Source organism: Barbus barbus, assembly GCF_936440315.1.
Source record: "Barbus barbus genome assembly, chromosome: 45".
NCBI lineage: Eukaryota > Metazoa > Chordata > Actinopteri > Cypriniformes > Cyprinidae > Barbus > Barbus barbus.
In genome coordinates, this window is record NC_136723.1 from 15,499,023 (window position 1) to 15,514,986 (window position 15,964).

General features: G+C 39.3%; 1 protein-coding gene across 1 annotated transcript in view; it reads left to right on the forward strand.

Annotated features, from left to right (window-relative positions):
• Positions 1–10,489: 10,489 nt before the first annotated feature.
• LOC306864016 (GDNF family receptor alpha-2-like) overlaps positions 10,490–15,964 on the forward strand; it is a gene marked incomplete at its 5' end in the record, with an annotated part of 63,283 nt that continues 57,808 nt past the window's right edge. Inside the window, 2 exons of the mRNA XM_079407670.1 lie at positions 10,490–10,541; positions 12,290–12,604. Coding sequence (XP_079263796.1) covers positions 10,490–10,541; positions 12,290–12,604 — 367 coding nt within the window. The remainder of the gene's footprint in view (positions 10,542–12,289; positions 12,605–15,964) is intronic.

The following is a 15,964-nucleotide window of genomic DNA, read 5'->3' on the forward strand; positions in this document are numbered from 1 at the left end:
ATTTCAATAACGTTTCTCTGTATCAGATGCTCTCTGGAGGGAGCAGCATGCTCATAGGTGATCCTCTATCGAGAGAGGAGTAATGCCAGCTCGACCAACAGGGAGAGCTCGTAAGGGAGCAGCATGCTCATAGGTGACCCTCCATAGCGAGGGGAGCAATGCTAGCTCTACCAAAAAAGAGCTCTAGAGAGCGGAGAACGTAACTCTCAGCATGAGAGGGAACTCAGACGCTCATAAGGGAGCGGCATGCTCAGAGTAACTCTCTAAGAGAGGGGAGCAATGCTATCTCGACCAGCAGAGAGAGAGAGAGAGAGCTCCTGAGGGAGCCGCATGCTCATAGGTGACCCTCTAAAAAGAGGGGAGCAACGCTAGTTTTCTCTACCATCAAATATGGATTTTGGAAACTGTACTGTCAGATGCTCTCTGGAGGGAGCAGCACGTTCATAGATGACCCTCTAAAAAGAGGGGAGCAATGCTAGCTCTACCAAGAAAGAGCTCTGGAGAGCGGAGAGCTTAACTCTCAACATGAGGGGGAACTCAGACGCTCAGAAGGGAGCGACACGCTCATAAGCGACCCTCTAAATAAGGGGAGCGATGCAGCTCAACCAACAAAGAGAGCTCAAAAGGGGAGCAACATGCTCATGAACAACCCTCTAAGTAAGGAGAGCAATGCTAGCTCGACCAACTATGAGAACAACCTGACAAGGAGGCCTAAAGACGGGCTTGAGGTTTCTGAATAATGGAGCTCTGGGAGCGGAGGCTCAACTCTGATAAGAGGAAACTCAAACGCTCAACAGGAAGCAGCATGCTCATAGGCAACCCTCTATAGTGAGGGGAGCAATTCCAGCTCGACCAACAGGGTAGAGCTCGGAGGGGTACAGCAGCCATGAGGAGCAGGTTGTTTAAGTAACCAGTTCTGGGCAAAAAACCTACAACAAAGAGGTCAAGGACTCCAGGTGACCCTCAACAGTGAGAGGAGCAAAACTAGCTCTACCATGGTGAGGCTCAGACTTACTCATGAGGGAGCGGCATGCTCAAAATAACCCTACACATTCTAAGCGAGGGGAGCAACGCTAGCTCGACCTACAAACAGAAGAACCTAACAACCCGAACAAGCTGCTGGAACTAGTATTTCAGGGAAACTGCTCTTAAGACCCTAATAAGGGTGGCAGTTCTAAGCTACACCTAACATGGCCTCGTTTGAACAGCAAAAGGGCCAGTGTAGAAAAATGCTGCTCCTCAGAGCCAAGCATTGTAATAAAGTAGCTTAGTACCACTTTTTGGATAAAAATTGGATCGTTTTTCCAAAGACCCCGCGCATAAGAACAGACCAGAGGCGAAGTAGCCTTAGGTCCAGACCATCAGTAAGGTAGGTTCTAAAAACATAGAACCTAACCAAAACATCATAGGTCCGGTTTGATGTTATGAAAAATGTGAGCGCAGGAGGTGCTCACCTAACCTCAGTTAGGTGGATTGAACGGAGGTTGCAGGGGAATTAGAGAGGGAAATGAGGGCAGATGTACAGGCCCCCTGAAGGAGAGAGAGATGTCTCAACTCTGACCCTGGCCCGGTTGAGAGTGTTGAGAACGCCTCATCCGGACCACGTCCCTCAGGTTCTGCCTACCTCTCTTCGACCTGCGCTTCCCTGAGGCCCTACCCGGAGGCGGGGGAGGGGCGCGAGTCGCGACACTAGCCTTCTGCACCCATCTTTGATCCTTAGATCTAGATGGGCCAGGACCCCCGCGTTGTTTGGGTTCAGACCTGGACCTTCTAGGGATGAAGGTTTTAAAAGCCGCTGAGCGCGCCTTCGCCTCCCTAAACTTTTCAACCACCGCCTCGACGGAGGTACCAAAAAGTTCGGAAGGCGAAACCGGAGCATCGAGAAGAAAGCCCCTCTCTTTCTTCCCAACGTCTGCCAGGTTCAGCCACAGCTGTCTCTCAGTTACCACCATGGCTGCCATGGACCTGCCCATAGCAGAGGCGGCCTGCTTAGTGGCTCGGAGAGCCAGATCAGTGGTGCGGCGCAACTCAGCCACCTCGTCAGGTGAAAGACCCTGACCTTTATCCAGGTCTTTCAGCAGATCAGCCTGATACGCCTGAAGCACTGCCATAGTGTGCAACGAGGCGACAGCCTGACCTGCTGCTGCGTACGCCTTACCATTTAAGCGAGACGTAGTCTGAAGGGGCTTAGATGGCAAGGAAGGAACCTGAAGAGAGGATGTCTTGCCCTCAGAGAGATAGCTAGCTAGCGTCTCTTCTATGGGGGGCATCCGCTCATAGCCGTTCTCACGCATCCCCTCGATGTTAGCATAACTGGTATGCTGGAATCTATAAATACGAGCGGAAAACGGCTTTTTCCATTCCTTCTCAACCTCCGCATGAAGATCAGGAAGGAAGGGAAGGCTCACTTGAGCTGGGGGGTTATGGCCAGAAAGATAGCGCTCATCGAGACGACCTCGTGGCGCCACCACCTTGGCCCGCTTCCACGGCAAGTCAAGCCTCGCCGAGGCGCGTTCCATAACCTCCAACAACTCATCATACGCAGGGCAGGAGGATTGAGAGAGCTCAGTCTCAATTTCTTCACCCTCAGACATCTCCTGCTCTTCCTGGGCAGAGCCCAGCAGAGCACTAGCCGCTGGATCAGATGACGTCAGCGAAATCGCGTCATCGTCATCCAGCAGCTCGCCCTCGCCCGCGGCTGATGAGCGCGAGAAAGAAAGCCCCTTCTCTAACTCACAGGCGAGACTCACCTGCGAGCCCCACGAGCTCATTTTCCTCCGTGCCTCAGCAGCAGAGGGTCCTGAGCCGTGGGAAGCAGATGGCTGTCCCTCTTTCCTCGAAAAGAGAGACAAACGAGAGCGGAGCTTTTTCATAGAAAAACGCTCACAGTGCACGCAAACTGCTCCCTCGAGAACGTCGCGTGCGTGCTCTTCACCCAAACAAAAGACGCAAAGATTATGCGAGTCATCAGGTGTCAGATAACGCGGACACGGATGCACACATCTTTTAAACGCCTTGCTAGTGCTCGCCATAATACGTTAAAGAAAACCGTTCTTACCTCGTAAATGCACGCTTCAAGCAAACCAGTCATTGAAGACGAAGAAGAGGATGATGCTTTCTCCCGGCGCCCTCTTATACTATGGTCGCACCGGGAGTGACGTCATAGGCTGTCGCCGGCCAAAATTTGGTGTTTTTGTATATATGCTTCAGACACGGGTCACGTAGATGGAGTTCCCCATAGCGACCTCTAGAGGACGCAGTGCGAGTTCCCTTGAAAGGGAACTGAATTTTCAGCATCACTGCTCCAGTCTTCAGTGTCACATGATCCTTCAGATATAATTCTGATATGCTGATTTGCTGCTCAAGAAACATTTATTATTATCAATGTTGGAAAATAGTGCTGTTTAATAATTTTTATTTTATTTGAAATGGAAATGCTCTAATTATAAATGTCTTTAATGTCACTTTTGATCAACTGAATGTGTTCTTGCTGAATAAAAGTATTTTCCCACAAATATTAAGCCTCATAACTGTTTTCAACATTGATAGCAATGAGAAATTAGTCTTGAGCACCAAATCATATTAGAATGATCCAAACAGTTTTTTGACCCTTACAATATATCAAACTAAACAAGCTGCTTGCTAAAACTCTGCCTTCACACAAAGTCTTTTTTTAAGCCTGAAGCTGATTGGTTAATTTCCAGAGGACACTTTCAGAGAGTTAGCACAGACCAATTGCTCTGGCTTTTTCAATAAACCAGCCTTGCAATCCCAGCCATGCTTTACCTTACAATCTCACTGCGCTGATCTTTCATCAGAACTTAGTCGCAGAGCGGTATGGGGCATCCCAAACTTTAATCATCTTTGACCTATAAACCTCAGCGACTACAGTGCAAAACTCCCCACGGAGCCACAGAGACCTCTCTATCTCTCTCATGCACACACACATAAACAGCAGTTGTTCAGCAATCAATTTACCTGAAGCAGTACCGCTGAAAATTACTTAAGGAGCTCCTCTCTGCATGGCATGCCCTTCATTGCAGTGCACAAATGAGGATGCCTGTTTTTCTGACAATTTGACAGGTAAGATTGTGTTTTTCCCATTTATGGCAATCACAAAACAATGACTGCTTTTACCTAAAGTAAATAATTGTGGCCGTTTTAGGATAACCGAAAATGACTTCAGACTTAAAAAAAAAGAAAAAAAAAAACCTTGTGCATATGCTAACCACTATGTTGTGGTGCTCAAGCATTAGATGCAGGTTCATATTTGATTTTAATGTGTCCTGATACCATTCATACCCTTTCTACCTTATTTTGGTCTACTTTCTGAAAGTTAAAAGTGCAAAGGATCCCAAAAAGGTAAATTACACACTACTTGTCTCACCAAAGTATGGATTCAGAGCATTATTAATTAGCAACTAACATCTGTCAGTTATCATTGTGTTTAATGTTTTGACCCCCACAGTACAGAATACAGAGCTTGATCATAAAAGATCTCATTGATGATATAAAGATCTCATTGATTTACATTACAAGCCATCAGAATTTCATCTTGGCCATATCAGCAACTGCACCAAATCGCATATTTTTGTTCACTATGGGCCTACAGGTGTTTTTCCACCTGGAGCTCTATAGTCTTATATTATATGAGTCATACAAATCTGATGTATCAAATAAGATTCTCAACAAATGCACATAAAAACTTTGTGTATATATATATATTTTTTAAAGATTTTGTCTAAAAGTTTAATAAACTGTTCTGTTTTTTAGGACTATTATTTTATATGTCAAGCTTTACGGGGTTACAACTGCATTTGGGACACAGCCTGCAGACTTAATCTTGAAATATACAAAATAAAATGTGAAATTATGTAAGAATTAATAACCCTGTCAAGTTGAGGTAGCAGAAAAAGAGGGAGTTGTCTCTCATTAGCCACCCCACTGACGTGAACAATGTGAACAGTCTCTGTGGACAGAGCGTTTTCCACTAGGAAAGTCTGTCACATCGTTTCCTTTCCCATCATCACAAACATCACTGCATCGCTGATGACAGAATAGGAGGTGGAGTGTGCTTTTTCGTCTCACTTTAAAGTCACCTTTGTTTCTGCTGATGACAAGGTCAGTGATTACAGATTTGGAGCCTGGGCAAGGACTGTTGCTGTGTGACTGGTGGGTGATGTGTGTTGTTTAAATATGCCATTGCTTTTGCTGATATTGTATGTCTCAGAGAATAATCTTTCCATGGATCTATGGGCATTTGGTTTGAGTGAGCAAACCCACGCATATTCTTAAGCCTGCAGGTCAAAAGAGCAGTGGACTCTTAAAAATAAAGGCTCCAAAACGGTGTTTTTTTGCAGTGATGCCATAGAAGAATAGTTTTTGGTTCCCTAAAGAACCTTTCAGTGAACAGTTCTTAAATGAACCGTTTTGAAGAATATTTAAAAAAATCCAAGGAAACTTTTCTGACTTTAAAGAACCGTTTCTGCATTTGAAAGTTTCTGTAATGTCTATAGAACCTTTCAAATGCACAAACGGTTCTTTCTCATCGATAGAACCGTTTCTCATCGATTCTCATTTCTCAACGATGGAACCATCGATGCTAATAAAGAACCTTTATTTTTAAGAGTGTGAGTGCCGAGGAAGAGTTGATTATTTTTTATATACAAATCATAGATTTTAATATGTGCAATGTTTTATTTTTTTTGTTGTTTTTTTTACAGAAAATAACTGAAAAAATGCTACAGTAAAAGTGTAAGTTACCTTACTATATACAGTGGAAAACTGTGTTTTAACATGACATTACATGTCATTTTGATTTAAAATAAATAAAGAAAAGCCGGGGCAAAAATTTATTTAAAGTGTTTTCAGATAAAAACTAATCAATTACCATATAATTATAGTGAAAAACAGTAAAAGGACATTTCCAATAATCTCTTTTTGACACATCATATGATTATATTTTATTTTTCATAGATTGATTTTTTTTTTATTCTAGTAGACTACATTACATTATTCATAAAATATACCACCAAAATGCCTTTCCTTAATATTTGAAACATTGTCATCATATTTTTTTTTTATTGTGAATTCCTTACAACCACAGATGCTGTTTCCCGATGTTCTATTAACACAAAGATATAAACATAAATTAAAATTGTGCTTCATACATACAAATATATATATATATATAAGTTTAGCTCAGGTTGTAAAACGTTATGTGATGCAAAAACATGATATTTATGAATTATATAAATTATATGAGATTTTGAATGAATAATTAATGATAATAACATGTTTAACCTTAAAAAGTATATTTAAAAACATTTTTGAATATAATGAATAAATTGTACTCACTAACGTGTTCAAGATGCTGGGAAAATATGTTAATGGTTTTTATATGATGGTTACACCACTTGACATTTTAATACATTTAATTATTTGTAAAGATGGTTTAAATCTTTTCAAAAAACAAATGAAACCAATTTTTTTCTTTATCATCAACACTCATTAATCATGGACATTTGCATATGCAGAACTGCAATGGAATGGAACTGCCTTTTGCAGACGGCATCTGTCAGTTCACTTTCATGTGTTCACAGCCAGCTTTTGACCCTTCCAATATGGCCGTCACACAAATGTTTGGTAATTAAGAAGAGCTGCTTATGCAGTTTCTAGGTATTTATATCTATACACGTCAACAGCAAACTGCATACATCATGTAGTTTTACCGACGCTCTCCATTTCAGCCACAACTCGAAACTGTTAGCCAAACACAGAGAAGACATCATTAAAATACACGGCATGGATTCAAACCACTGAACTCTTTGAGAATCTTGCACGTTGAGTCACAGAATGACTCAGTCTGCATAATGTACAATGTAAGATGATGGCTTATGCTATTGTGTGTGAAATATAAAAACAGGACGTGATTATTGCATCAGATTATAGTGACCAAAACTATAGTCACTCTTTTTCAGGATAGCGGAATGATGAGACCCACTGAGCGTGCCAGTTTGATCCTGTGGAGCGAATGCTGATGGGGAAGATTGAGAGACGAGCCAAAAAATATCACATGCACTTAGACGACAACAGCACAACAGCCTGCCGAGATAATGATATTCCATCCTCCTCTGCAGTAAAAGCCTGGCTTATTTGAATACCTCCATCAGTTCTATATAGCACATTGAGCTACTGTATATAATAAATATTGATAGGACTGGCAACATCTAGTGTGTGAGACAACAAATCCGTAAACAGCATTTCGCTGTTAGAAAGCCGGACATCCTATCGCTTATAGCACAAAACAGTAATTTCACATTAGAGTAAAATCATTTGAAGTGTGTCACAGACGGTTGCTGTTAAGCACTGCTGGAGTAAACAGAGCAGATAGGAGGAAATGTACATTACTGATGACTGCATTAGATAACCATCAAAACGTCTCGGCTTTGTGCAGGATTCTGGGGGACCTTGAAGGCTTCTGTACAACGAGAAGCGAGACAATTATTTTCTTTCTCATAATGGGCTTGTCAAAAGCAGCTTTCTGCTCGCTAAGAGGAGCCCAGGATGTCGTCTTTTATGTCGGCTGCCTGTTTCCCCTTTCTACTTTAAAAAGGCTTAGGGGGGAGAATCTGCACGATGACATGTTGACAAAGTAGCCCCGTTTCTCTTCCTTGACGGTCGATTTCAAAAAGCAATGCGTTTGTTAACTATATCACTCCGAAGTGAGAGGTGTGCATGATGACGGTGCAAATATCAAGCTACTTGAATATGCTTTCACCAGACAGAAAAAACGATTTATTATTTGTTTAACCTATTTTTCTATGTGCAAATGTTAGTACTCACTTTTATTATTTATTTTACTCAGAGCTATTTGATCTAATAAAATTAATATCAGTTTATACAGGTTACAACCTATATATTAGTAGCTGACGTATCAATGTGTCCTATGGTGTGACGGAAAAAAAATAAAATAAATAAAAATAACCTCTAACATTGAAGATAAACCTCTCTCATGCTATTTGTAACCCTAAGAATGATGATACATTTTTCTCATGCTATTTATGTTAAGTTTTTTTTTTATTCTACAATTTTGCTGTCACACCATAGGACACAGTCCAATTTTTATTTGTTAACTACATATATATATATATATATATATATATATATATATATGGGTACTTGACAAATAAAAATTGGACTGTGTCCTATGGTGTGACAGCAAAAATGTAGAAAAAAAACAACCAAAAAAAACAACAACATACAAATAACATGAGGAAAATGTATCTTCATTCTTAGAGTTACAAATAGCATGAGAGAGGTCTTCAATGTTTATTTATTTTTATTATTATTTTTGCAGGTGTTTCACCTGTATTTAAATTATACACTTCACTGCATTGTGGGTTCATGGTAATGTCTATAAAATTATAGAAAACTATCAATAAATATTCTTAAATATATAAATTAATGGGGATTTTCACATATACAATATGCAATTTCTCCAGAGGACATCGGAGAATAATTAGCATACTTGCTTCGAGTGATTATATAGTTGATTGCGCTTTTGAATTTAATGCCTCTACTTCATCTTAAACAGTTTGTTTATGACAGGCAATGTGCATTTACAAATTTACAGATTTGTATCTCTTTTTCTATGGTTAATTAGCTCAAGTCATTTAGATACACCATTAAATAGCTGAAATTTCCCTCATGTTCACATTTAGACATACATATTGATTTGTTCAAACATAAGCTAGAGTTTTCAGACCAGTGATTTAGTAAGTATGAAATGAATGAATGAATAAATGAATGAAACTTTTTACTTTAGTACTTTAGCATTTGTGCAACATCTGCCTGTAGTAAATATCACATGATATGGGGTAAGTTGTCAAAAAAACCTGCAATTATATAGTGTATTATATGCTTTTTAGCAAAATATAATAATTGAAACAACTCTAAAATGATAAAAAATATAACAGTTTTGGTCAACAAACAAAAATAAATAAATAAATAAATAAATATTATAAAACACAAGACAACCTGCACTAACAAAATGTGATCTGACGTTTATGAAAATATTTGTGATGGATGGATGGACGGACGGACGGACGGACGGACAGACAGACGGACAGACAGACAGACAGACAGACAGACAGACAGATAGACAGATAGACAGATAGACAGATAGATAGACAGAGAGACAGACAGATAGATAGATAGATGATATTGCTATTTTAATGTTAAACCCATCATATAAACCACATTTGACTTTTTACTAAAAAAAACTTATATTTCAGAGACAATTTGCCCAGCCTCTTTCAGCATTATATTGTCACTAAAGTACACACAAAGCAGTCGAAATGTAACTGACAGCAAATCCCATTCTACTGTACTGTATTATATACTAATAATTCTCACTTAAATGAGGATAATTATCCTCCGTTGACTTATCTTATTAACTAATTTGAACAGTCAAAGTTATTATTTTTAATGATACTAAATGTGAGCTGCTCCAATGCTGGAGAAGGAGGAAAAAAACCCCACCGAGAGTGTCAAAAAGTCCTGTTTGTGGAGCGCAAGGTCGTCTCAGACATGACTGCGCTATGGTGCGTCGATGCCCTTGTGCACTCAGCCAGTGCGCAGCGCTCAGATTCATGCGGTGATATGTTTTCATTGCGTCCGCTCTGACGTGAAGAGCGACAGAGCCCCGAGGGTCGTGCATGTAACTTCAGTTTCGTGGGAGAAAGCATTTCCCTGCGCCAGAGAAAACAGACGATAAGTGGAACTGGAGGTGCCCTTTCCCTGTTTGTTTTCTTCTTTATCACCGACTCGGAAAAAACTACTGTAGTTCTGAAGCCACAGGCACGCTGGTGGACACATAAGGATTTTCTGATGAAAGTCAAGGTTGTCCGGCTTAAATTCGAGGTTATCCAGCGAGGAAGATTTATTGCTTCTCACAGGAGTCCGGAGAGATTTTTAGTTCACGCGAACAGCCAACTTCTGTTTGAAAGCGCTTAAATATGCGTTTATACGAGAGAGGAATAAGCGGTGATAATATGAAAGACGAAAACGACGTTCTAAGTTTAGTCATTTGTAACATAACATGTCTGAAATTAAAGTTTTAAACATCTAACATTCGTATATTCAAATATCAATCACATTTAGAAACGCGGACTAAAACGCGGGCTCGTTCTACCTTTTTGTTCCAAATGTGAGGAATGCTTCGACGCACTTGAGGAAAGGATATGTCCAACAGTTTCAACAAATAAACGTCAATTAGTCCTTTTATACTAACTTACTTCTCAAAAGTCCCAAAAGGAGATATCCAAGTATTGGAATTGTACGGTTTGAACTATTTCTGACGCTATTTCATCCAGCGACTGGCTGGTGGAAATGAACCTGAGGTGTGAAAGCATCCGTTAAACATCCGTTGGATTTGTCGGCGAACATTACCGGATTCTGGGATCGTAACAGCTCGCTGGGAGTTCGAATGGGATCTGTCATGATTTTACTGAATATTCTGAGCGTCCTGTTTTTATTGGGTAAGTGATGAATCGAGTGTTTCATTAATGATACGAAAGACAAAAAGTAATAATCCATGAGGATGAAAGAGTGATGAGAACCCACGCGGACAATCATTTATCATACTGAGAGAGTGTAGACATATGGTTTAACTGCCTGCGTAAAGTAAATATTTGACGGCCAAATAGACAGTTTACAGAATGAACTCACTCGTTCATACTGGCAGCCCTCCATATAGTCTCTCATCTCTCGGTCAGAGGAAAGATCAAGATTACAGAAACTGGGTATACGTTGCAATGCAATGCTTGTTATTTTGACAATGCAGTATCCCTTTCCCAACTAGAGTAGATTGCTCGTTATTTAGAAGAACTTCCTCGTTACGTGAGCTAGGTCCAAAGGTGCTGAGACCAGTGTCAAAACTTTATTGAAAAATGGAGTGAAAATGTTGTTAAACATAAAACAATAAAAATAAATAAACATTCTTTATTTGAGTTTGTTTGATTAAACATTTCTTCTTCGGTAATAAAAAAAAAACAAAAAACAAAAAACAGTGGAACATAAATTTGCTGATTTGATTGATTGACTGATCGATGAATGGTCTAGAAGGAACGGGGTACATACATAGAAGTACATAAATAATTTTAAGTGTCCAGAAAAGGTGATCCCAAAATTCAGAGAAACCAGAATTTTCAGAAACTGCATTACTCTCAAGTAACCATAGCAACAATATGCAACTCCTTCACTTTCAGTTTGGATCTGTGTCCTAAATATTGCGGCCAAATATTACATATAATTTTTTATTAAAGAACCACATGTCAAATATATCACCAAAATAACAATTAAAACTTCAAAAGACAGCTTTGACGATACGGCCACAAGACTCAACAGATTGTGCCCATTAAGTATCATTAGTTGCAATTAGTTACTTATGCTTAAAATAGGCCTCCATAAATTTATGCCATTGCTGTAGGTCATGTAGCTAAATTTAGGCCTAGCTTGTGGGATGCGCAGACAGTTAATGATCCAAATGCATTACTATTATTTATTAAGTGTTCCTTTAACCTGTGAAAGCAAAGCTCTAGTTAATTAAAGAACGTTTTTAGGTGCTAATTACATAATGACACTTTTGGGGAACATACTATAGAGATTTAGAATATACTATAGAGAAGAGTACTGCTTAAGCGCTTATTAACATTCTGTTTAGTGTTTTGGGAACTCTAGCCCAGATTATTTGAACCCAGAACCAATGAGAGGAACTGTCCATGGTGCTGAAAACTATGAAAACCTCTTAAAAGCTTATATATATATATATATATATATATATATATATATATATATATATATATATATATATATATAAAAAATCTTATACAGTTTTTTTTGTTTTGTTTTTAAACATCCAAGTTTTTAGGTTGTACCATAATTTTATAGTCACACATTTTAAATGTTTTCCTTTAATGTTTTCTTCATAATGTGTTTGATATGACAGTAATGTTGAGTAATTCACTGCCATCTGGTGCAGTTCCTTGTCTCACCGACAGGAGTTGCTGTCATTAGGGGTTAATGCTTTCTGCTGTATCACCATGGATGGAAAAAATGGTACCTTGATGGTACCTTAGACGTAATCTCTTGGGACACTACAAAAATACAAAATACATATTATTGGTTTTGTTCTTTTCTAAATTAAGTCAGATTCTAAACAAATAAATAAAAACTTCATTCACACCACCTCTTACCCGGTCTGATGATGCCCATGCCCTTCCTACAGATGAGGTGGTACTTTCCATGGCCAGCCATTCTGCCTTGTCAGGGCTGGGAACTCATGGTTGGAGAGCCTCCATGGACTGCCTGAGGGCCAGTGAGGTGTGCAACCAAAACTCACAGTGCAGCTCACGCTTCCGCATCATGCGCCAGTGCTTGGTAGGTCGTGACAGGACTACCATGCTGGCCAACAGGGAGTGTCAGGCCGCCCTTGAGGTGCTGCAGGACAGCCCCCTGTATGACTGCCGCTGCAAGAGGGGCATGAAGAGGGAGCTCCAATGTCTGCAGAGCTACTGGAGTATTCATATGGGTCTCAATGAAGGTAAGAATGTGTTTTTGATCTTAAAGTGTTTTTCTGTCCCATCCTATATGCAAGCCATTTTTGAAGGATGATTTCTGTGAAAAGTGTAAAAACTGTGGCATTGTTTGTTTAGGAATCTCAGCTCCAAACAATTGCTTGACCAATGGTATGAGTATAGGGCGGAACTATCTGTTTGGTGAAGAGTGTGACAAACTTTGCCTATAAAGTGACTGTTCATGCAAAACTGAGCATTTGGTCTTTGTGTACATCATTTACACATGGGTTGCCAGATTGAGGACACGCAATATGAACAAGCACAATTAACCAAGAAGTTGATGAGTTGATTAATCCATGTTGCAATTGCCTCTGGTTATAGAGCTTTTTGGATGGATGCCACAGCCTTTCAGGTAGGGGCAGAATCTGCAATCTCTGACACAGTTAGTTTGCTGGATTTCATGGATGCAATATGCTATGCTTTCCAACAACTGGCAACCCAGGGTGTTGAAATACTATTGGGTAAATTAGCACTGGGCGGAATCCACCAGACCAAAACAAAAGCAGACATTCTTCAGAATGCATGTTTCGAAGTAGAATAACTCGCTGTAGCATTGTTTTTCGGAGAAACAAGTATGTGAACTTAGCATGTTTCCTAAATATATGCAAACATATTATGGCATTTTTATTTGCTTTAGTAAAGTGAATTTAAAATGTAAAGTCTATTCAAATTATGATACAACATATTGAACTAAATCTGTATATAAAAAATGTTTGAAATAAATAAAAATTGAAATAAAAATAGAAAAAGCTTCAATAATATAAAATACAAATTTTAGACAAAAATCTTTAAGATGCACTAAAACTACTAACTGGAAACAGATAAAAAAATAATAATACGGAAATAAAAAAAAATTAAACAAACAGTGATAGTTTAAAAAAAAAGACTAATAAAAATGACTGAAAATTTAAATAAAATTTGAATTAAAACTGAAATTTTTTTTTATCTATAATAGTTACTTAAAAAATAATGCTACACTGCTGTGAAACATAAAATATGATATTTTAAAAAATATTTTTTGTCCATACAATTAAAGTCAATAGGGGCCAAAACAACAACTGGATTCCACTGACTTTCAAGTATGGACATTTTTCAAAATCTCTTGTGTGTTCAGCAGAAGTCGTTCCCACATCTTTCTAATTTGTTCCTTCATTTTAATTAAATCGTGGCCACAAATAAAAGAATGTGTTCCCTTGTTTTAGTATTAGAATTCTTTAAACTTAAACAAGGGTATGGAGTTATAAAACAAGTTCTTAATTTCTGGCCTCAATAAATATATTTTTGTCTTCATGTCATATCTGGGGCTCTGTAGAAATTACTGGATATTTCATTTTATTGTGAACTGTTCCTTTCAGTGATATTTGAAATATTGTGCATCAAAATCGTCTTGGTGGAACCTTTCAGACAAATGACTGTGAGTTGCTTTTCCAAGTGCTGCATAATAGATGATTTGTTTTTACTTGACGCAAGGGAGATTTGTAGCATAGATTTAGGGCGGTGTTGATGTGCGGAGCAGACAATTAACCAGATTGCAGAGAAAGTCAACGCATACCTGCTCTCTTTACAGTCAGTCCATTACAGAAGCGTTCAGACTTCTGAAATGGCAGTTAGCTTTTGCCTTTGGGAGTGTAGGGGAATCATTATAGGATTTAAGCAGTGCAAATCGGCCTGAATTATAACCCATCTGCTTTGGCAGTTGCTGCGGGAGCCACAACAAATAGGGTCCTATTGATGCGAGTAATCAGAGAGCCTTTTAAAGCAACTGCCCCTCTCAAGTCTGGCATTTCAATGAGGCATTGTGGACTGCTGGGCCTGCTTACTGCCTGCTGAGGTACGGGGAAAAAATAAAAATAAAAATCACACAGCATCCTTTCATCAGAAGCTGTGTACAAACAGAGTAGGTACTGCAGAAAGTTAATGCCATGCAAATGTGCCAGATTCCAACCCTCACGTTAGAAGAAACAGAGAATAATAAGTGATGCAACAGACATGTTGGCACAGATGAAGGTGTTCATACAAAGCATTAACAATTAGCAAAAACTTGTTTGGGTGTTCCAGAAGTTAAGAAGCAACTTGTACTTGCATGAACTTTGCCTTCAGTTTCCAAACAAACAATTTGTTCTTTGAGAATGGTTGGACCCAGTTTTGTGTCCTACTTTGAACAGCTCCAGTTCTCATTATGATGTTTTTCTTGCGACTTTGCTCTTCAATCCACTACAGCCATTTCACTGGCTTCAGAAAAATACAGGTTGCTCTCAAGCGACGGTGAGGGACCATGCAGCAATGATTGCACTTTGACAGAACTCTATCAAATCCACTGACGCTACACAATTGGCCCAACGAACACTCAATAATCAGCCAAACTAAGAGCGGCCCCATCAAAGGTTCATCTTTCTGCCATTCAGTTTGAATGGAATTGATTTTCTATTTCTAAAGAAACAGGCCTCCATAAAACAAAACAAAACAGGTCCAATCTTGGTCAAACTGAGTTAGGACACTCTAAAAAAGAGAAACATGGGAACGGCGTTGGAGTGAGAAGGCGCTGAAGTTTTGAGGTTTTGCCAAAGCAGGAGGAAGCCGGAGTTGTCCCTCATCGCAGTGCTAAAACGACTCAGCGCTCTGTTGGAGCATAACCCCTTCGCCTCGATCGCTCCTTCTTGCTGAGTCCAAGCCCTCGCAGCGTGGGCAATATTCATTCTGATCCATAACACAGACAGGCATGTTGTGGCATTCAGAAAATTACCAACAGACACTGCCAACTAGGATGGCTGAGACGTCAGCTCCAGATTTAGAAACACAGGCCTAGTTGTGATTTGCAATTTACATGAAGCTCTTTGTCTCCACTAAAACCTCCCATTGACCGGGATTTACAAACCTACTGGATTTTTGAGGCCAAACATCAAGTGGTGAAAGCAGAATCATTAAAGGAATAGCTCACCCATTCACCCTTGGCCATCCAAGATGTAGATGAGTTTGTTTCTTTAGAAGAGATTTGGAAAAATGTTACATTATTTTCTTAACAATGGATCCTCTGCAGTAAATGGGTGCCGTCAGAATGAGCTTATAATAATAACATCACAATATTCCACAAGTAATTGCTTCCTGTTAAAATATGAGTTCTTAAACATAATAGTGCTTGCAGTGAGAAAAAAAATCATCTTGTCTGAATCAGGAGAGAAATATGCATAGATTGAGCACTGCTTAAACAGTTCTAAACAAATATGTCGGTGGATTTTGATGTGAGAGAATAACAGGGTATGAACATTTTTATTAGAGGAAACATTCTTATGGATTCTCATATTTTGGCCATAGATTTGTTTCTTACA